This window comes from Choloepus didactylus, chromosome 7 (genome assembly GCF_015220235.1).
Source record: "Choloepus didactylus isolate mChoDid1 chromosome 7, mChoDid1.pri, whole genome shotgun sequence".
NCBI lineage: Eukaryota > Metazoa > Chordata > Mammalia > Pilosa > Megalonychidae > Choloepus > Choloepus didactylus.
The window spans coordinates 42,367,898-42,393,924 of record NC_051313.1 but is presented as its reverse complement, the minus strand read 5'-3'; the positions used below and the strand labels follow the sequence as shown (position 1 = coordinate 42,393,924).

The 26,027-nt window shown below is 37.9% G+C and overlaps 1 protein-coding gene across 2 annotated transcripts in view; it reads left to right on the top strand.

Annotated features, from left to right (window-relative positions):
* The window catches only part of AFG1L (AFG1 like ATPase), a 234,430-nt gene that overhangs the window by 38,976 nt on the left and 169,427 nt on the right, over positions 1–26,027 (top strand). For both annotated transcript variants that reach the window (XM_037842307.1, XM_037842306.1), the window contains exon 3: positions 15,837–15,888. In XM_037842307.1, coding sequence (XP_037698235.1) covers positions 15,837–15,888 — 52 coding nt within the window. The remainder of the gene's footprint in view (positions 1–15,836; positions 15,889–26,027) is intronic.

The following is a 26,027-nucleotide window of genomic DNA, read 5'->3' as shown; positions in this document are numbered from 1 at the left end:
AACTGTGGATTGCTATCTAAAATATATACAGAACTACAAAATAATAGAAAAAGCCAAATAAACCAGTAGAAAAATAGACCAAGGAAAGTCTGTTTGGGGAGGAAAACTAGCAGATACCACAAGAATGGATAAATACATCAGAGTATATATATATATATTTTTATTTTGAAATAAATTCAAAGTTATAGGAACAGTTGCAAAAACAGTACTAACCCCATACACAGAGCTCCATCATACCCTGACCTCCTCCGATAGCCCAATCCACCAACTTTAATATGCTGTCACATCGCTATTTCTTTCCTTCCCTCCCTCCCTCCATCCCTGTCTATCATCCATCATCTATTGCTCTGTCTTCTGAACATATGAGAGCTAGCTGCTCACACCCTTGAACAAACACTATAATTCACATATACACTTCCCATGAACAAGAACATTCTTTTATGCAATCCCATTAAGCACAACTAAGAAGTACAAGAGATTCAACAATGATACAAAGCTTACATTCTGTATTTCCTTTTCCTTATGTCTCAACTGTGTCCCTTTAAGCCTCCTGTCCTCCATCCTCCAATCCCATCCAGGTTCATCGTTGGCATTCAATTGTCATCTATTTTGACTGTCTTTTTTTTTTTTTTCAATTGTGGAACATATATACAGCCTAAATCTTCCCATTCCACCCCCTCCCTAGCATTCCATTGGTGGGATTAATCACATTTAGAATGTTGTAATGCTATCACCTTCCCACCATCCATTACTAGAAATTTCCTTCACCTCAAACAGCAACCCTACACTCATTTCTTAACTCCCCATTGCCCCTTCCCCCATTTCTCTTAACCCATACTCCACTTTTCATCTCTATGGTCATATTCTCTGATAATTTCTTTGTGTTTACTGTGGGGCTTAAAATTAACCTCTTAAATCCATAACAATCTTGTTTTTCTTTGATACCACCTTCACTTCAATAGGACACATAAACTATGTTCCTATACTCCTCCTTCCCCCCACCTTTATATAGTTTTCTGAAATTACATATTTTATGTTGAGTTCAAAACCACTGATTTGTCATTAGAGTTTGTGTATTTTATCCCATGTAGAAAGTAAATAGTGGAGTTACAATTCAAAAATTATTGACTTCTATTTGTATTCCATTGTGGTTGGAGAATGTGCTTTGAGTATATTCAATTTTTTTTTTTTTTAATTTTCTGAGGCTTGTTTTATGTCCCAGCTTATGGTCCCTTCTGGAGAAAGATCCATGATCACTAGAGAAAAATGAGTGTCCTGGTGATTTGGGATGTAAGGTTCTATATATGTCTGTTAAAATTCTCTATATCTCTTTCTACTTTCCTTGTTTCTCTGTTGGTAGGTCTCCCTTTAGTACTGAAGTAGGGCAGGTCTTTTATTGGCAAAGTCTCTCAGCATTTTTTTGTCTGTGAAAAATTTAAGCTCTCCGTCAAATTTGAAGGAGAGTTTTGCTGGATAAAATATTCTTGGTTGGAAATTCTTCTCTCTCAGACTTTTCAATATATCGTGCCACTGCCTTCTTGCCTCCATGGTGGCCACTGAGTAGTCACTACTTAGTCTTATGTTGTTTCCTTTGTATGTTGTGAATTGCTTTTCTCTTGCTGCTTTCAGAACTTGCTCCTTCTCTTCAGTATTTGAGAGTCTGATCAGAATATGTCTCGGAGTGGGTTTATTTGAATTTATTCTATTTGGGGTTTGCTGGGCATTTATGCTTTGTGTATTTCTATTGTGTTGGGAAAGTTTTCCCCAACAATTTCTTTGAATACTCTTTCTAGACCTTTACCCTTCTCTTCCCCTTCTGGGACACCAATGAGTCTTAAGTTTGGACATTTTATTTTATCTATCGTATCCCTGAGATCCCTTTTGATTTTTTCAATTTTTTTCTCCATTCTTTCTTTTGTTATTTCATTTTCTGTTCTGTGGACTTCTAGGATGCTGAGACGTTGTTCAGCTTCCTCTAATCTTGTATTCTGAATATCCGGAGTCTTTTTACTTTGGCCAACAGTTTCTTTTATTTCCATAAGATCTTCTAGTTTTCTATTTACTCTTGCAATGTCTTCTTTATGCTCTTCTAGGGTCTTCTTTGTGTCACTTATGGTCTGGGCCGTGGTCTTCTTGATGTTCTTTAAATCCTTTGCCATGTTTTCGTTCCTCGATTGCAGTTCTTTGATTAATTGTGCCAAGTACTGTGTCTCTTCTGATATTTCGATTTGTGTGTTTGGAATTAGATTCTCCATATCGTCTGGTTTTATCATATGCATTAAGATTTTCTGTTGTTTTTGGCCTCTTGGCATTTGCTTTGCTTGATAGGGTTCTTTCAAGTTGTAAAAAAAAGATGCCAATCTAATTTTTCAGAAACACAGTTTGGTGGTGTACACTTTCTCTAACTAACCAGCAGATGGTGTCTGTGAGTCACCTATAGCCCTCAAGTCAGTTCTCAACCTTGTCCCCGCGGTGTGTGGGGAAATGATTCTTGTGGGGTTCAGTTGGAGAACTCAGCTTGGGTGTGTTGCTGGAGCCATCTGCCCTAAATGTGGGGCGTGTGTCCGGGTGGCCAGGGAGGAAGGACAGCTTTAATATTCAAATCCCCCAGGTTCCTGGAGATTCAAGGCTGCCACAAGAGTCTAAGCCTTCATTTCAGTTCAGCCCCAGACCCTATCTCTCACTGTCCCGCAAACCACCGGAGTTGGCTTAGTGTCCCTGGGTTCTCCGAGCGGGCCCCCCCCCCCCTCAGCCGCGATCCTCCAGGACCTCTGCCGAGGGAAGGCTGTGCTACATCACCAGTGCGTGCTGTCCCTCAAGGGAAGCCCCGGGCTGCCGGGCTGTGCAGGGGCGCTCTCAGCCTGATGCAAAGATGGCCGAACGGGGAGTCTCAATCCCCACCTCTTTTCATGGTTCCTCCTTTCTAGCTCCGGGACAACTGGCGGAGCTCTGGGCTGTGGGCACGGCCCCGGGCAGGAGTTTATCCAGTCCTCTGGGGTGCCAGCTGCAAGCTGTGGTGTTTCTTTCTGCTTCCCGCTCTCCCCTCCGTTCCCCCAGCCCTGAGGGTATCTGCAGTGGGCTATCTTCCAGGCCAGACACCGAGAGGCCGGCCCAGCCCCCTCTTGCTGTGTTTTACTGCGTGGTTCCCACTGTCACAACTGCAGCCACTCCTGGGTTTTTCCCTTTCTTTTTTTTTTTTTTTTTAAAAGAACCAGTCGCTCTCCAAATGCCAACCCCTGGCTTCCCCACACCGCCGCGTGGCTGCGGGTCTTCCAGCCAGCTTACTCGCTCGTTTCAGAATGCAGACTCCCGGTTTCACCAAGTATATGGCCCCTGTGGTACTAGCAGACCTCGTCCAGCTGGAGCATCGCTGTAACCAGTACTCTGGGTCACTTTCTGGTTTTTATCTAGTGTTTTTCACGGAGGTGTTTTTTTGCCCTGTCTCACCTAGCCGCCATCTTAGTTTCTCCCAGAGTATATTTTTAAAATGCAATGTGGCATAGCATGGGGTATGATAAACTTCAAATTCAGAGTTGTTAAGACTGAGGAGGAAAAAATCTAGTGTTTTATTACTTAAAATTTGAAATAAATGTGGCAAAATATAAAGATTTGATAAAGCTGGGTGGTGGGTAACCAGCTATTTAATATTTTCTCCAGTTTAGCCTGTTGTAATGTTCTATAATAAAAATATTTTTAAGTGTAATTTGAGATATTTCAATGTTCTGGTTGATTTTTCTGTTATTTTGAGGGAATTATGATTTTGGAGGCGATAATGTAATTCTAGACTCTACAAATTCCACATTTGCTTCTTACAAATAGAAGGAGTATAGAGGATTATATAGTGCTTGTGGCAGCAAAACTCAATCTCTGCCTCCGTCACGTGGCCGTCTCTGTCTCTCTCATACTGTGTTCAAATTTCTTCTACCTGTAAGGACACTAGTCATTTTATTAAGGGTCCACCCTATTCCAGTTTGTCCTCATCTTAAGTAATAACATCTTCACTGGTCCTGTTTCCAAATGGGGTCATTCATGGGACAGGGAAATGTCGTTTTTGGGGAACACAGTTCAATCCATAACAGTTGCCTCTGCCCTGCTGAAACACACTCACACGCACACACACACATGCACGCACACAGAAACCCACGGTATTTCTCCTAGAACCATGTCTTTACCTGGCAACTGGGACAGCTATCATTGGGAGATCAGGGAGGAGGGGTTAAAGAGGAGAAGCTCATTAAAGAACCACCTTGCTTATATTATTGCTCAGTGTTCCCTCTTCTCTTCATTGAAACTTTTTGTTTTGTTTTCCTTGAATTCGTATCCCACTCTAAAAGAGCTACATCAACCTCTGTCTCCTCAGAGCCCCATTCCCAGTTTGATTTCAGCCAGTTTACCAGCGTATCTTTTCAGTATGTCTCAAATGCATTCCCTCTGCACTCTCCCCTGCCATTACTTTTAATCAGGCCACCATTTTCTCTTTTTTAGAGGTGTCCTTGTGTTCAGTTTCCCTGTTTTAGTTTTCTTGGCTGCACAGGCAAATACCATGCAGTGGGTTGGGTTAAACAATGGGAATTTAATGGTTCATGGTTTTGAGGCTGGGAAATGTCCAAATCAAGGTGTCATCGTGGCAATGCTTTCTTCCCAAAGACTGGAGTTCTGGGGCTGGCTGCTGGTGATCCTTGGTCCTGGGCTTCTCTGTCACATGACAGTGCATATGGAGGCCTCTCTTGGCCTCACCCTTCTCCTCCAGGTTCTGCTGACCTCCAGTTTCTTGCTTCCCATGGTTTTTTCTCTGTCTGAATTTCATTCTGCTTATAAGGAATTCTAGTAATAGGATTAAAACCCATCCTGATTGAGCTGGGCCACATCTTAACTGAAGTAATGTCATCAAAAGGTGCTACTTACAATGGGTTCACACCCACAGGGGTGGATTAAGTTTAAGAACATGTTTTTTGGGATACACGTCTCCAAACCACCACACGCACCATTCAACCCATTCTCCACACTGTCTAAAGAAAGATATTTCTAACACATAAATCTGATCATGCCATTCTCCTGCTTAAGTACAAATGCATTAACGTGTTTCAAGGTCCTTTAGAGTTCTGGTCCCTGCCCCTTGCCAGCCTCATCTGCCATTTTCCCCTGCTGACAATAAGTGCTCCAGTCATGATTGAGCTACCTGCAAATCCTTGGACACAACTGGGACCTTCTTTTGCTTCTGGGTCTTTGCTAAGTCTGCCACCTATCCTTTTGTTATGTCCATTCTCACATTGCTCACCTGGTGACCACATGCTCCTCTGGTAAATACTGCGTCTTTGTTTTCTGGGTCGTCTTGGTCTGTGGAACCCAGCTTACTGCCTGGCACAAAGGAGATGCTCAGAATGATTAAACCATGTTTGTGGAATGAATGAAAAAATGAATGAATGAATAAGTGACAAAGCCATCATTGAAGATCCATAAATAATTCTCTGTTAACTCTGAATGCACCTCTAGTGGTGCCCTTGAGCCAGTCTGTGTGTCCGTGTGAAAGGGTAGGTGTCTGTGTGAGTTCCTATGTCCACATGTCTCTGCAAAGGTGTTAAGTGTTCTCACTGCCTCCTTACCCTCAGTTCTGAGCTGAGCCAGAAGATGCCTGGAAAGCTAGTTTAATTCCTCAAATTCAGAACCTCATCAGGTTCAAACTAAGGGATAGTTTCCATGTCTTTCTTTCGATGACCTCCAGATTGGTTTGAGAATTATACTTAACTCTTTGACACCTCTCTGAACTAATGGGTGATTGGGGAAGATGAGATCTGGCATAGCTTAACCTGAACTAGGCTAGAATGAGAATGTCACTTAGGAATGAGTGTACATGAAAGGATTTGCTGGACAAATTGCCTCCTGTTATTTGTCTCCCAGAGGCACATAAAGGCCTTATAAATGTTTATTATTTGAATGCATGAGAAACTGAAGAAGTCATTTGCATCTTTAAATTCTATTGTAGTCAGAAATTGAGCTATTTCATACCCTAGTTGTTTTAAAGGTTTAAGCACCACTCCTTGCTAGTTATTTAGATACTTAAATACGCTTAATTATTCTCATAACTGAACAAATTGATGTATTTTAGGTTGCAGAAGGTTCTTTTGCAAATCAGCTAAAGGTATTTAAAAAAAGACTTTCATTTAAAGAGAATTTGTGGGTGCTAACATATAGCTCAGCTTTTAGTTTTTAAACATCTTTTTAGAAACTGAAGTGATCTACTTTTATCAAAAAGTGGTCTATGCTGAGAATGATATAATGCCAGTTTTGAAAAGATGTAATTATACTCAGCAATCCAACTAGAATCATTGTCTCTGATTCTATCATTTTGGTAGATAATAGTGAAATGGTGGGGGGAGTGGGGAGAAACAGGAAAAGTAGTATTCCTACATTTTAAACAAATTGAAAACAACACTTTATTTTAACAGCACCACCCTCATTATCTAATTGTCCTAATAGAAATAACTCCAGGGTAGCAGGTGGATAGTATTCCAGGAAGGCAAATAACAGGTTATTTTATAATTTATAATTTTTATGAGAATCACCTTTGATTATTTTTAATTCTATAATTTTAATATAATAGGAAACAAAGGATACATTTAAAATCATTAAATCAAAATATTTGGAATGATGGATGACAAGTTTGCTTTTAGTTTGCAGCGGTTGAAATGAAGGAATGGATTTGGTAACAGTTTTGAAAGCAGCTGTCTAAAATGCAAATATGCTGATATTTTTGGAATAGCTCTTGGTATGTGTTAGAAAGCCTAGATTTAATTGAAAAGTAAAGGTAATAACAGTAGTCATCTTACCAAATTTTGTTTTGATTTTTTTCCCAACTCATTTTTAAAAATTTCAACAATTTGCTTTAGATTTGCTAATGGTTAACATTTTGCCATATCTCTCTCTAAATACCTTTTTTTTTCCTTTGAATCATCTGAAAGTAAGTTGCAACATCATAACACTTGACTCCTAAATCCATCGTTATGTATCTTCAACAGCAAGGGCATGAGTCTGTATAACCATAATACCATTATCACACCCAAGACATTAAACATTGATTTAAAATATCTAATATAAATAGAGTTGACAGATTTATCAAATAAAAATGTAGAGCATCCAGTGAAATTTGAATTTGAATATACCTGTGTTTCATGTAATATTTGGGACATTATGTATAAAAATTATTTCATGTCAATCTGAAATTCAAATTTAACTGGGAATCCTATATTTTATCTGGCAATCCTAAATATAAAGCCCACATTCAAATTCTCCGATAGTCCCCAAAATGTGTATGATGTGTATAGATGTGTGTTTGGGTCTAGGATCCAATCAAGATTCATTCTTTGCATTTGACTTAGTCTCATAAAATTTTGATAAACTAATAATTGGGTAGTTAATTTTTAAAAATATAAACCCTATATTTTAAAGATTCTTTCTGGGGAGAATGGCTTTTTAAATGCATATGATTCAAAACAGAAATTTTTACTGTATTTAGTGGTTTGGGGAGCTTTAGGAGGGGCTCATTTTCAAGATCACCAAATGCATAACAGCAAGGACCCCAAACGTCGGTGACACCAGTGAATTTCCTTCTTGGACATTTGGCAATATAGTCATATTATTTTTAAAAGTTCTGATGACATTCTTTTGACACCTGTTTTTTAATCATTCTCTCTTTTGAGTTAGGTGATTGTAATAAGTCTCCTAAGCTTGAGGACAGTCTCTCTGATCAGATAGTTAGACTGTGATGAAATGGGAATTTCAAAACTAGTCAGTGGGTTTAACATCCCTATTAAATTCAATGCTAAACTAAATTAAGATAGTATCCACACTATTTTCAGCCCTCTGTCTTCATGGGTTGTTCTCATAGCATGCTTTAATTTATAATTTATTTTAAATTACACACACACACACACACACACACACACACACACATATATAATTCTATATTTTATTTCTTTGCTTTTTATTCTCTGTCATCCACCATGAGGCTGTAAGATTCATGAAAGCAGGGATTACACTTATTTGTTAACCAGTGTATACCATCATCACTTTATACAATGTGACGCACATAGTAGATGCTCAATATTTGTTGAATCTAATAAATTGGCATAATGTATCATTTCCTGCAAGTGGAACTATTAGTCCCATGAGATAATTTTTTGAGAAAAGTGTTCTGTGGTCAAATATATTTGGGAAATACAATATGTACAACTTTCCTTCAGAGAATCGCAATGCCATTAGTATACCAAAGACTGAGAAATCCTGTAGTAAAGACTTAAACTCTTCCTGTGATGCAGTGTTTCCCCATCTTGAACATGTAAGTCTCTTTTTAAATTAACTCATAAACATAATGTGGAAGTAATGTTTTATGGAGCATACTTTGGGAAACTCACCTTGCTTCATAGAAATGGTTCGATGTGCCTGGCAGGTAGAAAGTATTTAATAAAAGAAGTTAGACCCCATCTGTTACACACTCACACGTCCTTGACTCTGCCTCATAAGACATTCTGTGGTTTTTTACATTTTATGCTACAAAGGTACTAGCCATCTGGGAGTAGAAATAGAGAAAGGATAGATTTTTAAAAAATTATTTTATGTAATCAACAATAACTTTTCTCTTGAAAATAGATACTTCTTATGTACTTCTATCAGGCCACTAGCATGGCCAAATGAAAAATATAGCATCTGTTAGGATGCTTTAAATTTCAAATAATAGAAAATCCATCTCAAATTGGGTTCAGCAATGCAAATAATCAGTTGACTCATGTAACTGAAAAGTCCAGAGGTAAAGTATACTCGAGGAGCAGAGTATTAGAGTCTTGACTCCATTTCTTTTAGGTCTTGATTTTGCCCTCCTGCCTTTCTTGGCTTTGTCTTTAGGTTGGCTTATCTAAAGTAGGAAGCTGTTTTCATATTTGCATACCATACAGCCCAGAAGACAAAAGCTTCTCTTTCCCTAACTATTGAACAACAGAAACCTGCTTGATCCAACTCAGGTCACAGTCCACCCCTGAATCCATCAAGCTGTTACTGGAGGTGGACCTGGGAGTGGGATTATTCCTACCTAAAAGTCCTGGATGCTGCACATTTGGGTATAAAGTATAATGGAATGGATGTTGGGGAGGGAAATGATAGACATATGTAAAGATAACTTCCAAAAGAAGCCATGCCTTTGAGGTGTTTTTTTCTAGTGGTGTGATGTTTGCACAGAACCCTCCATATTTCACCAAGCCTCTTTGTGGTACATTGGCGGGACCTCTGTCCGAAGCTGATGTGGCCATGGAAATGTCTCCTCTTCTGATGCACTGGGAATCGTGGTGGTCCTTGACTAGGTGCCCATTGTTGTCACTGTCACCTCAAGGCATTCATCAAGCCCCTGTGTGTGCATGGCTGTGGTTAAAGTAATAAACACAAAGTGGTTGATTTATGTCACAGTAGAACTAATGGCTATTTGAAAGTATGCTCATGAATGCCTGGATTAACTCAAGGTGTATGATTCAACACCACTTTCTAGTTTCCAGCCTCAAACTTTATTTGTTCAGTTTTTCTGTCCTTTGGTTTTTTTTTAATGAATACACCATATTTTATTTATTCATTTGTCAATTTATGGATATTTGGGTTGTTTCTTCTATCACTTTTTTAAAAAAATTCAGTTTTATTGAGATATATTCACATACCATAGAATCATCCATGGTGTACAATCAACTGCTCACAGTACCATCGTATAGTTGTGCATTCATCACCCCCACTCAATTTTTGAACATTTTCCTTACACCAGAAAGAATAAAAATAAGAATAAAAAATAAAAGTAAAAAAGGACACCCAAATCATCCCCCCCCACCCTATTTTTTATTTAATTTTTGTTCCCATTTTTCTACTCATCCATCCATACACTGGATAAAGGGAGTGTGAGCCACAAGGTTTTCAAAATCACACTGTCATCCCAAGCTACACTGTTATACAGTCATCTTCAAGAATCATTACTTCTCGCTATTCCAATACACTAAAACCTAAAAAGGGATATCTATATAGTGCATAAGAATGCCCTCTAGAGGGACGTCTCAACTCCATTTGAAATCTCTCAGCCACTGAAACATTATTTTGTTTCATTTTGCATCCCCCTTTTGGTCAAGAAGATTTTCTCAATCCCATGAAGCTGGGTCCATGCTCATGCTCCGTTGTCATATCCTGTGTTGCCAGGGAGATTTACACCCCTGGGAGTCAGGTCCCACATGGGGGGAGGGCAGTGAGATCACCCGCCGAGGTGGCTTAGCTGGAGAGAGAGGGCCACATCTGAGCAACAAAGGGGCACTCTAGGGGAGATGCTTTAGGCACAACCACAAGTAGGCTTAGCCTCTACTTTGCAGTAACAAGCTTCATAAGGGCAAGCCCCAAGATGGAGGGCTCAGCCCACCAAATTGTCAGTCCTCAATGTTTGTGAGAATTTCGGTAATAACCTAGGTGGGGACGTCCAACATTTCCACATTTTCCCCCAGCTCGTCAGGGGGACCCTGCATATTTATTGTTATTCTCTGCCCAAATTACTCTGGGATGTAAAGGCTTTTTCACACTAACCTGTACAAACCTACCAGATCTCAATTCCTATTCAAAGCTGCATGTAATCATGGTGTTTGAATAAACTGACCGTAGAAGTCAAATTATTTAGGGTGATTTAGAAGATATATATCCTGAACCAAATAATCTCTTTCCTTGGTCCCACACAGAAGCCTAAGTTTTAAAACACAGTCGGTATCATCCTTTACCCTTTGGCCTCATCTGCCCTAGTCCTAACCAGATCTGCTTCATTCATATCTCTAATTGAAGTCTGGGCTCTTTTTCAGCTTTTTAAATAGTTGCCATATGGGGTAATATTGACATTCATATCTGCCGAGCTCTAGCTCTGAGTTTCAGGTGTCATACAGATACCCAAAGTTCCAGAGACCTACCAGGTTATACACAAAGGAATCAGCATCTCAGAATTTGGAGATAGCCATTAAAATTCAGGAATAGATGTGACTGCTGTAAGCGCTTACAATCTAGGGACCATTACAATAAGTGTTCCCTTGATAAGCTGTGTTCTAAGATTCAATTCTGAGTTTATACATTGTAGTTAGGCCATATGGGTGAGGCATTATAATGTTTGTCTTGTCTTTTCTGGCTTACTTCACTCGAAATACTGTCTACAGGATCCGTTCACCTTGTCGTGTGTCTCATAGCTTCACTCCTTGCAGTTGTGCAATATTCCATTGTATGCATACACCACAGTTCACTGCTTTGGGGCTTTAAAATAACAAATTAAACAGCTAGTGTCCACAGCGAGGAATAACAGTTGACTAACAAATTAAAGATTTATACGTCTGTTAAATATTTGTTAAAGTCAGGCCTTTTGATTCGATTCCAGACGTTTAGACCTGAAAGTGGTAAAATGTATGATGTGAAATTCATTCCTGATTGTCTGACTTAGTCTTTTTATTCACAGGAGAAATTGCAATCTCTTGTCTCAAATTTGTATTTGTTAATGGTTGCAAAAATCACCATTTTAGAATTTTTATTTAGTGGATTATTGTGGGTCACTCAACTTCTCTGGGATGGATTATTATTATTGACATTCAGGGATGGATTTCTGTGGTCTCATCAGTGTCAAAATTATGTGATATATTAAATTCAACGTGTTCATGGCAATGAAACCAATTTCCATTTGCTAATAACCTATAATCACAGGACAGGGTATGGTTTGGGGGTTGTATATAAAGCTACTGAGCCAACATGCTTGGAAACTACTAATTCCCTCCATTGCAGTTCTTGTTGTGTAAATAAACTAGATGTCCACACATCCATATAACCTCAGCTATTCTACCTGGTGGCCATTTCTACATGGAAGGAGGCTCCACATTTGGGAAATTCAGTGCTGATTCTCCAGGTGTGAATTGGGTTTTGATGCTGGAAATTGGGGCAATTTTCTGTCTCCTTTGCTCTCTTTGGTCCTTGCTGTCATCAAAAGGGCCATCTAAAGAAGGCAGGAACAAAAGTCAATACCAGGAGTGAGGGGGGAGATTTGAATAACAACAGGGCAGCTTTCGTCTTTTGTTTCTGCGTGTAGTCTGCATACAGATTTCATGATTTCCTTTTAAGAGTAAGAGTTTTAAGAAAGTGGTTCATCATTTCTTACCATCACCTGCAGTTCATTAAGGTATTGATTTAATACCTGATTTTTGAGTCTACTGTGTGTATATTGGGATGCTAGGTTGATTGAGACCCTACCCCTGCCATGAGGACATCCTGTTTTAGTCTTAAAGTTCAAACTTTAATAGGAAACTTTAGAATTTAGAAATATTTGGAAACTTTGAGGGATGTGTTCTGTGTGGTCTGTAGGCTCCATCAAGTAGGCTGAAAGGACCCGCTGATACATGGAACGCTAAGAGCTTGGTATTGGTTTGAGAGGCTTTGGGTATTTTTCCTAGGGTTAGAAACTGTCTTCTAGGGGTGTTGCCTGGAAGGGTATAGGGGAAGGGAGTGGTTCTACATACAGTTGTTCACTTCATCCTTCCTCCTTTTTCCCAAGCTCCTCTGTCTTCCACAAGAGCCTTGTTTCCTAGACCTAAACCTATGTCCATCCTTAGAGAGGGCCTAAGGCAGCAAACAAGAAATGGAGGGTCATGGGGAGGAGAATGGAGAGAGCCCAGCTGTGGGATGGTCATGGAGGGGGGCAGCTCTATGGAGACGCAGCATCGAAGCTGTGAGACTCTGCAAGGGTGGAGTTCATGGTAAGTATTTCTGAGGCATATGAGCCTATTACAGGAAATTGAAGCATTACGAAAAGGAAATTTAATGGAACTGAACAAAAACAGTAAGTTGTGAGAAAATGCAAATTAGGGTCATGTAAATCATGTGGGTTCAGGTTACAGTCATTTTGGAGAAAAATGTATGAACCTGACTTTCCCTGAAATCAATAAAAAAGAATTTAAAACGTCTTCAGGGCCCGTTTTACAGCCTTCTTAAGTAGTGTTATTGTTCTCCATTTGATGTTGAATAGGTTCTTAAATTCCTTAAAATAATTTGAATAATTATTGAAAGACTAAAATTTTAATAGGATAAAATTAGTTTGTGTCTCCAGTTGAAAATATTTGAAGTACACAATGTGTTTATTGTTAGAGGTGTATCCATTTTGTTTATCAATTTATCTGGAGTAAAATCTACATCTTAAATAGGATTCATGTCATGTTAGGTGTTTGTGATCTTAGATTGGATGGATCTTCTTTGGTACTCTACAACAGTATCCCTTTATCATCTTCTAAATATTACTATAATACATAACATTATACAATATAACATAAATTATATATGTAATATATAATATAATATCTGCCCAAAGTGTTCTTGTTCTTTCCAAAATACACATTATTGGGCGGGTGAAATAGGAGATAGAGCCCTGACTGCTATTTTTGTTAGTAGCATTGAGTTCTCTCTGTGCCATCTTTGTTTTTCCACCTTTGTTAATTTTTTTGACTTTGAACTTCACTTATTCTGTATACATGGATTATAACATCTGAGCAGTCCTAGAGAAGACTAAACGGTGACACTCTCAGTTACCTAATATGAATGTTGCTTTTAAAAGATTTCTAATATATAGAATGTAGTGTTTGTTAGACTTTATCAAGTTTTCCAGTTTGAAGCTGTTCTAAAATTGTTCAAGAGCATGATGTGTTTTCTGGCAAGTTGAAAATAGAATAACCAATGCCCAAGACTGGTTCATATAAAATCACAAAACAAGAAAAATTAAGAGCTTTTGGCAGGAATGGAAAAATATTTTCAGTTGAGATTTAAGAATAGATGGAAAGTTAACATACAAAGAAACACAGGGACGTCATCCCAGCTGACAGAATCAAAGCATAGAGAATCCTTTCGCTTGGCTCAAACCAGCGTGAGGTCTAGAAAGGGCACGCTTGAGTTGGGGGCTGGGTTTAGCAGAGAAAGCAAAGAGGCATAGGGAAGTGAGAGAAATTTCTAAGGCAGATTGGAGAGAGTCCACGAATTAAGAAACAAAACCAAAAACAAAATCTCTATGGATTAGATCCTGGAATATGTATCTTTTGAGAATGTTCTCTTCCCAAATATTGACTGCTGTGGTTGGTGCTGAGTGGCGTAACCTTCCCTTCTTTCTGCTTTTACCCTGTGAATTCTCTCTGTTCTGGCTTACCTTGGTTTCTGCATGAGGCATCTGGGAAGGGAACTGCTGCAGAGACTGAAAGTTACACTTCTAAGAGTAACAGAACATTCACGATGGTTATTTAGGTTGATAATACTTGGTAAAGAGTGGTTCCATTTCCTTTCTTCCCTGGAGCTCTGCATCCTTGTTTGGGTCTGGACTTGGTCGCTCTTCTTGACCTGCTGCCGCTGTGCTGCTGGAGCAACCCTTCGTCTTACCAGGGCTTCCCTTCCCAGGGCGCTCTTTTGTTTCCTAGAGCCTATATTTTCCTCTTTTTTGGTTACTAGAGAAAGACTATGTGGAGATTTTTTTGAGGCCCTGTATGTCTGAAATGTCAGCTTTCCATTTTCACTTCTGATGGACAGATGGAATAGATTAGAGTGGAAATCATTTTCCTCAGATTTCATTCCAGTCTTTTTCTGTTGCTGTGACCTGTTTTTTCCCTCCCACTCCCCCTACCCTTAGACGTTTGTGGGATCTTTATATCCCTGATGTTCTAAAGTTTCCTTGCTGTGACTTGGTATGGGTTCTTATGTCATTCATTGTGCTGGACATTTAGTCAGTCTCCCCAAACTAGAAATCAAGTCCTTTATTTCCAAGAAAAATCTTTGCATTATTTCTTATATAACTTTTCCCTCTTTTTTCTCCATTCTCACTTTCTGGAATTTGTTTTTGTCAGATGTTGGACTTCCTTAATTAATCCTCTAGTTTTCTAATATTTTCCTTCTTATTTTGTTGTTTATTCATTTTTTTTTTTTTTTGTATTTTCTGGAACATTTTCTCAAATGTATCTTCCTAACCCTTTTTCTGAAATTTTATTTCTGCTACCATATTTTAAATTTCTAAGTGCTCTCTTTTGTTCTTAATGTTCCCTTTTTAAAAATAGCATTTTGTTTTTGCTTTATAGTTGTAATAGCTTCTCTTATTTTTCTCCACATATTAATCATATTGATTACCATTTTATTTTTGAAGTTTCCTTTTGCTGTCTGCGTAGTCTCTGTTTCTGCTGAGTTTTTTTCTCCTGTATATTTGCACTGGTCTCTGACTTTCATCTTGGAAGTTTTATTCAAACTTCTTTTGACTCCTGGTTGTCAATTCATTTCAGTGTCTTTTCAGGTGTAAAGAGCTGATTGAAAGCTTATGAGGTTTGTGGACTGGTGTGCTTCAGTGTAAGTTGAACAGATCAGGTAGGGACCTGACTCTTTCTTTGTGAGAAGTCAGCACTTAACTGTCTTTGGGTCTTTTTTCGGGGAACGGTTCAGTTTCTCCACAAAGTTTCTTCTAATCTTTTGCTTGCTGAGTGTGAGCTAGGCTACCATCATTTGGGGAGCCCAGATGGAAAAGAGGGGAAAGATTGATTAGTAAGTGATAGAAGGAATGGAAGTGCAAGTTGTGTGACTTTGGAGCCCTGGGTCTGGGCTACTAAGCTTATTGTCTACTGTATGGAAACCTAAATTGGGTTTCACAGTCTTTTACATCATTTTTTCTTTTATTATTTATTGTATATAATAAACCTCTTAGTGCTGTCTGTAGCACAGTTAGGAACACTACATATGTGATTATATTTAATTATTTCTATGTTAGAGATTTATAATTTGTTCTTAATTTGCAGCTTTTTACAAGGAGCAAACCTCCAAGGGGCCTGTATGTTTATGGAGATGTTGGTAAGTGTGTTAAAATAAATTTTGGGTGGTCCAAACAGAATTTCGCAGTTTGGGCTCAGTGATAACTCTCATTTCCATTCCTTGCTCCTCTACCACCAAGGGCATAGGATGAGGCCCGGTGAAGTAGGAGAAGATGGCAGAGCTATCTCAGCCTTCACTTTTTTTTTTTTTAATTAAATTCAATTTTATTGAGATATATTCACATAACATACAGTCATCCATGGTGTTCAATCAACTGTTCACAGTACCATCATATAGTTATGCATTCATCACCCCAATCTATTTTTGAACATTTTCCTTACACTAGGAAGAAACAGAGTAAGGATAAAAAATAAAAGTTAAAAAGAACACCCAAATCAACCCCCCCCATCACACCCTATTTTTCATTTAGTTTTGTCCCCATTTTTCTACTCATCCATCCATACACTGGATAAAGAGAGTGCAATCCAGAAGGTTTTCACAATCACGCTGCCACGCCTTGTAAGCTACATTGCTATACAATCATCTTCAAGAGTGAAGGCTACTGGGTTTGAGTTTGATAGTTTCAGGTATTTATTTCTAGGTATTTCACTGCACTAAAACCTAAAAAAAAAGGTTATCTATATAGTGCATAAGAATGCCCACCAGAGTGACCTCTCAACTCCATTTGGAATCTCTCAGCCACTGAAACTTTATTTTGTTTCATTTCCCATCCCCCTTTTGGTCAAGAAGATGTTCTCAATCCCATGATTTTGGGTCCAGACTCATCCCTGGGAGTCATATCCCATGCTGCCAGGGATATTTACACCCCTGGGAGTCAGGTCCCACGTAGTGAGGAGGGCAGTGAGATCACTGGCTGAGTTGGCTTAGCTAGAGAGAGAGGGCCACATCTGAGCAACAAAGAGGTACTCAGGGGGAGACTCTTAGGCACAGTTATAAGCAGGGTTAGCCTCTCCTTTGCAACAACGAGTGTCATAAGGGCAAGTCCCATGATAGAGGGCTTGGCACATCAAACCGGCAGTCCTCAATGTTTGTGAGAACATCAGCAACAATCCAGGTGAGGAAGTCCAACACTTCTGTATTTCCCCCCAGCTCCTCAGGGAGGCCCTTCTTGTATATTTTTATTCTCTGCCCAAATTACTTTGGGATATGTCTCAGCCTTCACTTTTACTTCTCCTATTGTGTAACTAGTTTAAAGTAGGATTATTTAACATGTTAGGGTGCAGGATATTATTTAATGTATTAAGTGAACTGATCTAAGGAAAGGAAATCTTCTATAGATAAGATATTAGATATCAAAATCTCATTATTCATTGCTGTTTAACTCAGCTTAATGCTTTTTTAAATAAGCTGTTTTTTATTTTTAATTTCCACTACTAGTATTTCTACTCATAATCTAAGCCCTTATCCTCAATTTAGTTATTATCTTTATTTCACTTATTAGCAGATATTCTTAACTCCTGAGTAGTAACATTTCCTTGGTCTCCCAGTACTACAGATTGGGTATAATGACTTGCATTTTACTGGAAATCTGAGTTGTTACTTACTTTCTAGATTTTCCTGATCAGTTAATGTTCTGCCTTTTCTCTGACTCATTCCTGCTGAAATAGTCTGTTTTCTGTTTCCCTCAAACAGATTCCTTTTCTCCTGGTCCTAAACCTCTCTCTGGGCACCTGATGTCATGAAGGAGGCTTCTCCTTTACTTGACCTTACTGTCTCTTTGCTTGCCAGTCATTTTTTTTATTGTCATACTCAAAACACACAATTATTTGCAACAAGATCAGTTTTGGTCCTTGTTTTGGTTTGGTAAAGTTGCCAGAATGCAATATACCAGTAATGGGTTGGCTTTTACAATGGAAGTTTATTAGCTTACAGTTTACAGTTCTAAGGCTGTGAAAATGTCCAGATTAAGGCATCAATAGGCTAATACTCTGAAGACCGGTTACCAGTGAGCTTGGGCACCTCTGTCAGACAGCAAGGTACATGGTGATGTCAGCTGGTCCTCTCCTGGGTTTCGTTGCTTCTGGCTTCAGTGACTCCCTCTCTCAGCTTCTGTGGGTATGTCCTTGTCTCTCAGCTTCTTGGGGCTTTTTCTTTGAGCTTCTCTCAATTTCATCTCTCAGGTTTTCTGTGGTTTTTATCCTTTTATAAAGGACTCCAGTAAGAGGAATAAAACCTACCTTGAGTGGGGTGGGTCACATATCAATTGAAATAACCTAATCAAAAGGTCTCACCTACAATAGGTCTATACACACAGGGTTAACTTAAGAGCATACTTTTCTGGGGTCTATAAAGCTTCACACCACCAGTCCTAGAGTTATAAACAAGCTCCAGGATCCCCAATAGCCATAACAAATTGCATTATGAGGTGGTGGTGGCAGGGGTTATTTTCTTAGTAAAATTTTTAGGACAAGAAAAAAAATGTTTAGAATAAGTAGTTATAGTGTCTTAGAGATAAAACTGTTCTCCCTCTTATTTGTTTACTACTGCCTTTAAATGACTGTCTTACAGCTACTGATACAGGTAATCTAATATCTCAGCCTTCGCTTTTACTTCTCCTATTGTCTAACTAGTTTAAAGCAGGATTATTTAGCATGTTAGAGTGCAAACATTATTTAGTGTATTAAGTGAACTGATCTCAGGAAAAGAAATCATCTATAGATAAGATATTAGGTACCAGAATCTCAATATTCAGTGATAAAGAATCATTTAGTTCTCAAAAGTGAACTCATGTAGAGATTGCCTCTTAAAAATTTTCAAATTCTTGAAAATTACAGATCTTAAAAATGTGAAAGAAGCTCAAACTATTCTTTTTCTAGTTCATTGGAAAATAGGTAAATTTTTGAGACCAACATATACTTCTTATTTAGAAAGCAATTTATACCAGGTGCTTAACTTGATGAGTTTTATGTATCGGCACCTGTGGATTCTGCTTGCAGATCTCATCCTGCTGTCAGCTCTCATTCTTTGCCTCTGTACAGCATCTACTTCTTGTTCCATCACTCTCATCTTCAGTCATTGCTGAAATCAACATCTTTGTTTCTCCTGTTAGCTTAAATACTTAACCATAAATGGAGATGGTTAGAAAAGCACAACTGCTTCCACTTCTGCAAAAGCACTTAAAAAATATGAAAGTTGTTGGGCTTTAGTTCAAAAGATACAGACATTTTAACCAATTAAAGGGAGGTGCAATAAAAATTTATCTGAGTGCTTGAGAGAATTAAAAAGGTGTGATAACTTGGGACAAACTTTATAATACAGAGAGGAGAGGAGAGAGGAATTCTGAAATAGGAAGTGAGATAGATATTTTAGTGTCTGTAATCAGTTTAGTGTAGAATGTTTACAAATTAGGTAATAAAAGATATGTCAAATTTTCGTTTTAGGGGACACTCTGGGAGAATAGCCTTAGAATGTCATCTTGAGCCTTTATTTAGGTAGGTATTTATTTATTGCTTTCTCTTTTAGACTTGGAAAATAGCTATTAGACTTTTTTCTTTTTAAATGATTGTATCCCCAGTTTATTGCTGAGGTTTGGCGACTGTCAATCAAGTTGCCCAAAGGCACATAGCATGGACCTTAGGGAGCCTGGAGTGAAAGCCCAGGTCTATCCAACTCCCACCTCAAAGTCAAAGGGCAGCTGTAGCTAGGTAGTCGTGTTTCTTGTCTGCTGCCTTCTGTCTTGGTTCACCTTCCAATCCCCACAAGAACAGGGGCAGGTTGGGCAGGAGAGTGGCAGGGAAGAGTGGATTAACCTGTGTCTTCTACCAAATGGGCATGGTGACAAATGGAATGAGATAATCCAGGAGCCTGGAGCCTCCAGCTTTGGCCTCCAGGGGCCTCTCCCCAAGGCTGCAGACCCTTCAGCGGCTTCAGCTCAGGAGTGGGCAGGGCCAAAGTTTAGGGTCATACCTGGAAGCATGCACACCTCTTGTCCAGTTGGGGAGACTGAGGTCTGGGAGGGGCTGGCCTGTGAAGGATAAGAAGGAGCCGTTGGAATGTCTGGAGGAAAGTGTTGTTTAGGGCAAGCACACAGCAGTGCAAAGGCCCCCAAGGCAGAAAGGGCTCAGGTATTAGATTTTTTTTTTTTTAATCTTCATTTTATTGAGATATATTCACATACCACGCAGTCATACAAAACAAATCGTACATTTGATTGTTCACAGTACCATTACATAGTTGTACATTCATCACCTAAGTCAATCCCTGACACCTTCATTAGCACACACACACAAATAATAAGAATAATAATTAAAGTGAAAAAGAGCAATTGAAGTAAAAAAGAACACTGGGTACCTTTGTATGTTTGTTTGTTTCCTTCCCCTATTTTTCTACTCATCCATCCATAAACTAGACAAAGGGGAGTGTGGTCCTTATGGTTTCCCCAATCCCATTGTCACCCCTCATAAGCTACATTTTTATACAACTGTCTTCGAGATTCATGGGTTCTGGGTTGTAGTTTGATAGTTTCAGGTATCCACCAGCCACCCCAATTCTTTAGAACCTAAAGAGGGTTGTCTAAATTGTGCGTAAGAGTGCCCACCAGAGTGACCTCTTCAGGTATTAGATTTTAAGGAGACTTGATGGGAAAGATGTTGTCTGCTTTGTATGTCCCCTTCCTACTCCTTATCTCTGCAATTGGCTTAGACCCTTTTGTGCCTCCTTTACTCTTTCTTCATATAGGTGTTGAGGTGATTGACTCTGAAGGACCCTAAACACTCCAGTAGAGTTGATATATAAATGAAAGGCATTATTATCATGGTCTAACCTAGAAACTAAGTATTTTCATTGGTAAAATAGTCAGCACATCTCATGCAGAAGTCAAACACTGTAGTAGCAGCATTCTGTGGCTTCATTCTGACCTTAAAACTGGCGTTCATATGCAAGCTCTCAGCTGTAGAACGGCAGACTGCAGCAGTGATGGAAAGGTTAATGGTTTCTCCAGTATACTTGGAAGAGAATAAAAGTGTGTTTTAGTTATGGGTCCCTAATCCCTTAGTTTTAACCTCGTCTAGTTCATGTTGAAACTGGAGTCTACTTTCACCAGTTGATAGGTAGACTGGTTTTAAGGTCAGAAGTTGGGGAGCCTAGTTCTGCTGGGCTTGGAGGCAGTCACAGAGGATGCTATTTCTGGCTTTTTCTGCAGGGGACTGCTGTGAAAAGGACACCACTAGGCGGGGCTCGTAAGTAGTCCCTTTTGGCTTCTAATTACAGACTTGAAAGTTAGAACTTAAGGAGTTTTTAAATTTAGCTAATCTATCCCTTGGTAAGAATCCTCTCTTGAGAAAAACAAGGTTTTATTTATGATTTGGTAGAGTCCAAAGCAAAATTGTGAAGTAGGTAAAATTTAGCCTTGCTTTCTGACCCCCACCTTTTTTCAGCATCTCCTGTCCTTGCCTTCACTTGACACATGTTTATTGAGCATCTGCCATGTGCTAGGCAGTGTGTTGCTTCTGAGGATGCAATAGTGAAGAAAAGCAGACACAGCCTCTGCTCGCTTAGCTCTCACAGACAAGTACAATGGCTTTGAAACATTTTTGCCCATTGTGAAAAAATACATCCTGACCTAGTGTGTGCACATACACAAAAGAATACTTACCCTTAAACATGTGATACAATTTGATACTGTATTTTCTTTTCTATTTCCTATTCTGTTCATTTCATTTTATGAAAAAATATTTCTGGTTGCAAGTAGCAGTTTAAAAACCACTGGTCTAGTGTCTCTAGTGTCCATAACCATATGCCAGTGCTAGAGTTTGTTTCTGCCATTTCAGCCCTTCACGCACCAGGGCTTCTTATGTTGGAGCTTCCAAAGGATGAGAAAACTTTCTCCTCTATTAATTAAACTAACTGTGTTGGACTCCATTCTCCCAGGGCCTGCCTTCTAACTAAATAGAGATGAACTGCTTCTAAGCTATTCCTTTTTTTTAGAGAAGTTGTAGATTTACAGAAAAATGCATAAAATGCCAAGTTCCCATTATCACCCTATTAGTAACACCTTACGTTATTGTGGTACATTTGTTACAATTCATGAGAGAATATTTTTATAATTTTACTATTGATGATAGTCCATCATTTGCAAAAGGGTTCACTGTGTTACACGTCTTATATATTTAAAAAATTTTTATTCTAGTAACATATATACTAAGCTTTTGTAATCCAAAGTATTCTCAGCGACCTAAGTTTTTAGTGGGTGCTATTGGATTAATAGGTTACTTCTCCAGAACATTTGCATTTAAAGAGAGGCTTCTAAGAGTTAGAATTACATGGGATCTTTGGTATATCAAATAGAATTTTTGAGACCCAGCTGGCCACCTGGTGATATTGGGCAGAGAAACTTTTTTGGCATCTCTGAAATTCCGCTTCTTATAGGCTCTTGTGCACCATACTAAATCTAAAGGTGCATATCCTAGCCACATTGAAAGAATTTTACATTTTAGAAAGAGCTTTGCTACCTTTTTTTTTTTTTTTTTTTGGTGCTTAGGAAAGTCAAATATTGATACTTACGTGGGTATGTCTACTAGTCTCCAGTAGGAGTAGAGAAAAATTAGATATGGATAGGAATTAAAATGAGAAAGAATGAATGGAAAATAAATAAAAAATTAAATACAAAGTCTACCATTTACATACCTTAAAAATGAAGAGTATTCTTTAATTTCATTAAATATTCAGTTCTTGTTCAGATTTCTAATTGTGTCCTAAGTGTTTGTGTTTTCATTGTGATATTAGTTGATAAGTCTTTTAGGTTACTTTTAATCTATGGTTTCCTCTCTCTTCTTGTCTATATAATTGATTTCTTGAGGAAAGCAAGTCATTTGCCTTGTAGGGTTTCCTATAACCTGGATTTTGCTGATGCATCCCTGTGGTGTGGTGTGAATCCTCCAACTTTGTTTCTTTTTCAAGATTGTTTTGGCTATTCTATGTCCTTTGCATTTCCATATACATTTTAGAATTATTTGTTAATTTCTTAAAAAAAAATTAAAACTATTGGGAGCTTGACTGGGATTGCATTGAATCTATAGATCAATTTGGAGAGAATTGACACCTTAAAATATTGAGTCCTCCATTCCGTGAGCATGGTATGTTTCTTCTTTTATTTAGGTCTTTCTTAATTTCTCTCTGGTGTGTAGTGCAGAGGTCTTCCACGTCTTTGATAAATTTATTCCTCAGTATTTTGTTTCTTGATGCTACTGTAAGTGGCATGTTTTTTAAAACTTTTATTTTTCAACTGATCACCATTGATATCTAGAAATGCAGTTGAGTTTTTGATAATCTTGTATCCTATGACCTTGCTAAATTCAATTAACTCTAGTAGTTATTTGGTAGAACCTTTGAATTTTCTGTGTACACAGTCATGTTGTCTGTGAATAAAGACAGTTTTACTTCTTCCTTTACAATGTGTATGCTTTTTATTTCTTTTTCTTGCCTCTGTTCAGTACAATGTTGAATAGAAGTAGTGAGAGTGGCCATCCTGCCTTGTTTCTCATTTTAGGGGGGAAATGTTCAATCTTTCACTAGTAAGTATGATGGTAACTGTAGGTCTTTTTGTGTATGCCCTTTATCAGGTTGAAAAAATTTTCTTCTTTTCCTAGTTTCCTGAGAGTGTTTTTTTTAAATCATGAATGTGTGTTGACTTTTGTCATATGTTTTTTACAAATGTTGTGATGATAATATGATTTTTCTCTTCCTGAATTACAATGGTTGATATTTGAATGTTAAGCCATTCTTGCATTTCTGGGATAAATATCATTTGATAATGATGTATTATCCTTTTTGTATATTGCTGGCCTCATAATATGAATGGGTAAGTGTTCCCACCTGTTCTATTTTCTGAAGGGTTTTTGTAATATTACTGTTATTTAGTTTTAATATATTTGATAGTTTTCACCAGTGGAGCCATTTTGGCCTGGAGTTTTCTTTGTGAGAAGATTATTAATCAGTTTCTTTAGAAAACAGGATATTTAAGTTTTCAGTTTATTTTTGTATCAGTTTAAGTCATTTGTGTCTTTCAAGGGATTTGAGCCTTTCTTCTAAGTTGTTGAATTTATTGACAGAAAAATTTTACCACAATTTCTCATTATTATTTTAAATGTCTTTAGAGACTGCATAGTGCTACTATCTTCTTTCATTCGTGGCATTGGTAGTTTGTGTTTTATCTCTTTTTTTCTTGGTTAGTCCTGGCTAGGTTTTTTTTTTTTTTTTTTTAATTAAGAGAAATTGTGACTTTGCAGAAGAATCATGTATAAAATACAGGATTCCCTTATACCACCCATACAATTCCTGTATTGTTATATGATAAACACTCTGCATTGGTGTCATAGATTTGTTACAAATTGATGAAAACACATTTTTATGATTTGTTCGATTAACTGTATAGTCCATGGCTTAACAAACATGGTTCACTGTTTGTTGTGCAGTTCCATGGACTTTTAAAAAATTTTTTTTATTCTTGTACCATATATACAACCTAACATTTCCCCTTTTAACCATATTCAAATATGTAATTCATGCTGTTAATTACATTCACACTGTGTGTTACCATCACTACCATCCATTACCCACTAGAATGTTGGGTGTGAAATGGTATCTTATTGTGGTTTTGATTTGCATTTCCTTAATGGCTAATGATGTTGAGTATTTTTTCATGTACTTTTTGGCCATTGGTATATCTTCTTTGGAGAAATGTTATTCAAGTCTTGTGCCCATTTTAAAATTGGGTTGTTTGTCTTTTTGTTGTTGAGTTGGATCATCTTTTGTTTTCTTTCCTATTAATTTCATATTGTTCCATATTCTATCAGTTGCAGTTAAAAAACAAAAAGAGCCAGGTTGAACTGGTTAAGTCCAAGGAGGAATTTATTGGTTCATTTAATTGTTAAGTCAAGTAATTATTTGATTCAGTCATGGGTAGACCTATGAGTTCAAATGATATTTCAGAGATCCTTCTCCCCTTCCCTGCCTTCCTCGCCCCCTTCATCTTTTGGTTCTGCTTCCCTTATAGTTGACTTCATTCTTGGTCAGGATTTTTTGATATTATAGGAAAGATATCTCCTGGCATCCTACAGTTGGCTCTCTTTAAATGAGAAGAAATTATTTTCATTCTCAGAATCCATATTAATGCCCCCTAAAACCTCCCTACTTGGGTTACACACCATGTTGGTGATCACTGCCCAGTGATCCTGGTAATGATCAGCCCACTCTGTGATTGAGACCCTCCCAGAATCACACTAAGTAGAGACAGGGCAGTTTTTTAAAGGAGATTGAGGACAAAGAAAAAATATAGATATTCACTATAGTTTCTAAGAACTGTTTGTATCTTAAAGATATATAAGATTAAACTCTCTTGTTCTGTGAATGCAGAAAAATTTGTCAGTTTGTTTCACTACCAGATACTAAGCACGTAGACTAGTACCTCATACATCGTAGGTATTCGGTAAAATTATACTGATTAAATGAGTGAGGATATTCATTTTATTTCTGATGATTTTTGATATTTGGAAGTTTAAGTTTCATGTAGCATAATCTGTCAATCTTTTCCTTTATGATTCCTTCCTTTTGCTTTTACCTCCAGAAAGCTTTTACATCGTGGCCTTGTTATGTATGTGATTGTGTGTGTGTGTGTGTGTGTGTGTGTGTATGCAAACAACATAGATATATACACTCATACATATATGTACATGCAAATATATTTATACCAGCTTCTGTCATTTTAATGTTGTTGTGGTTATTATTATAAGAGGTTCAAATCTCAACTCAACTGCTGACTTGTTGTGGGACCCATGGACTCTGAGGCCACTCAGCCTGTTTCTCTGCTATAAAAAGGGGACAAGCCTTGTTTTGGGGGGCTGTTGTATGCAGGTGATACTCCATAAATGCAGATGTTTGACTGTGTTTAGAGCAGAGGCCACACGTTATATTTTAAACCTATTTCCTTTAAAAGAGTTAGCAAATATTAAGTTCAAATATATATTATTCACATTTTTGGTTAGATCCTTCAGACATTTTCTGGATCTATAAGTATACTAGGCTTTATGCAGCAGAATTTGAAAATTTATTTATTAATATACTTTTTTTTGATAAATGTAATGATTTAAAATCTGTTGTCACTCACTATCTCAGGAGGTACTGTGCTAAATATTTTTGTAAGGACTTATTTTCCAGTCTAA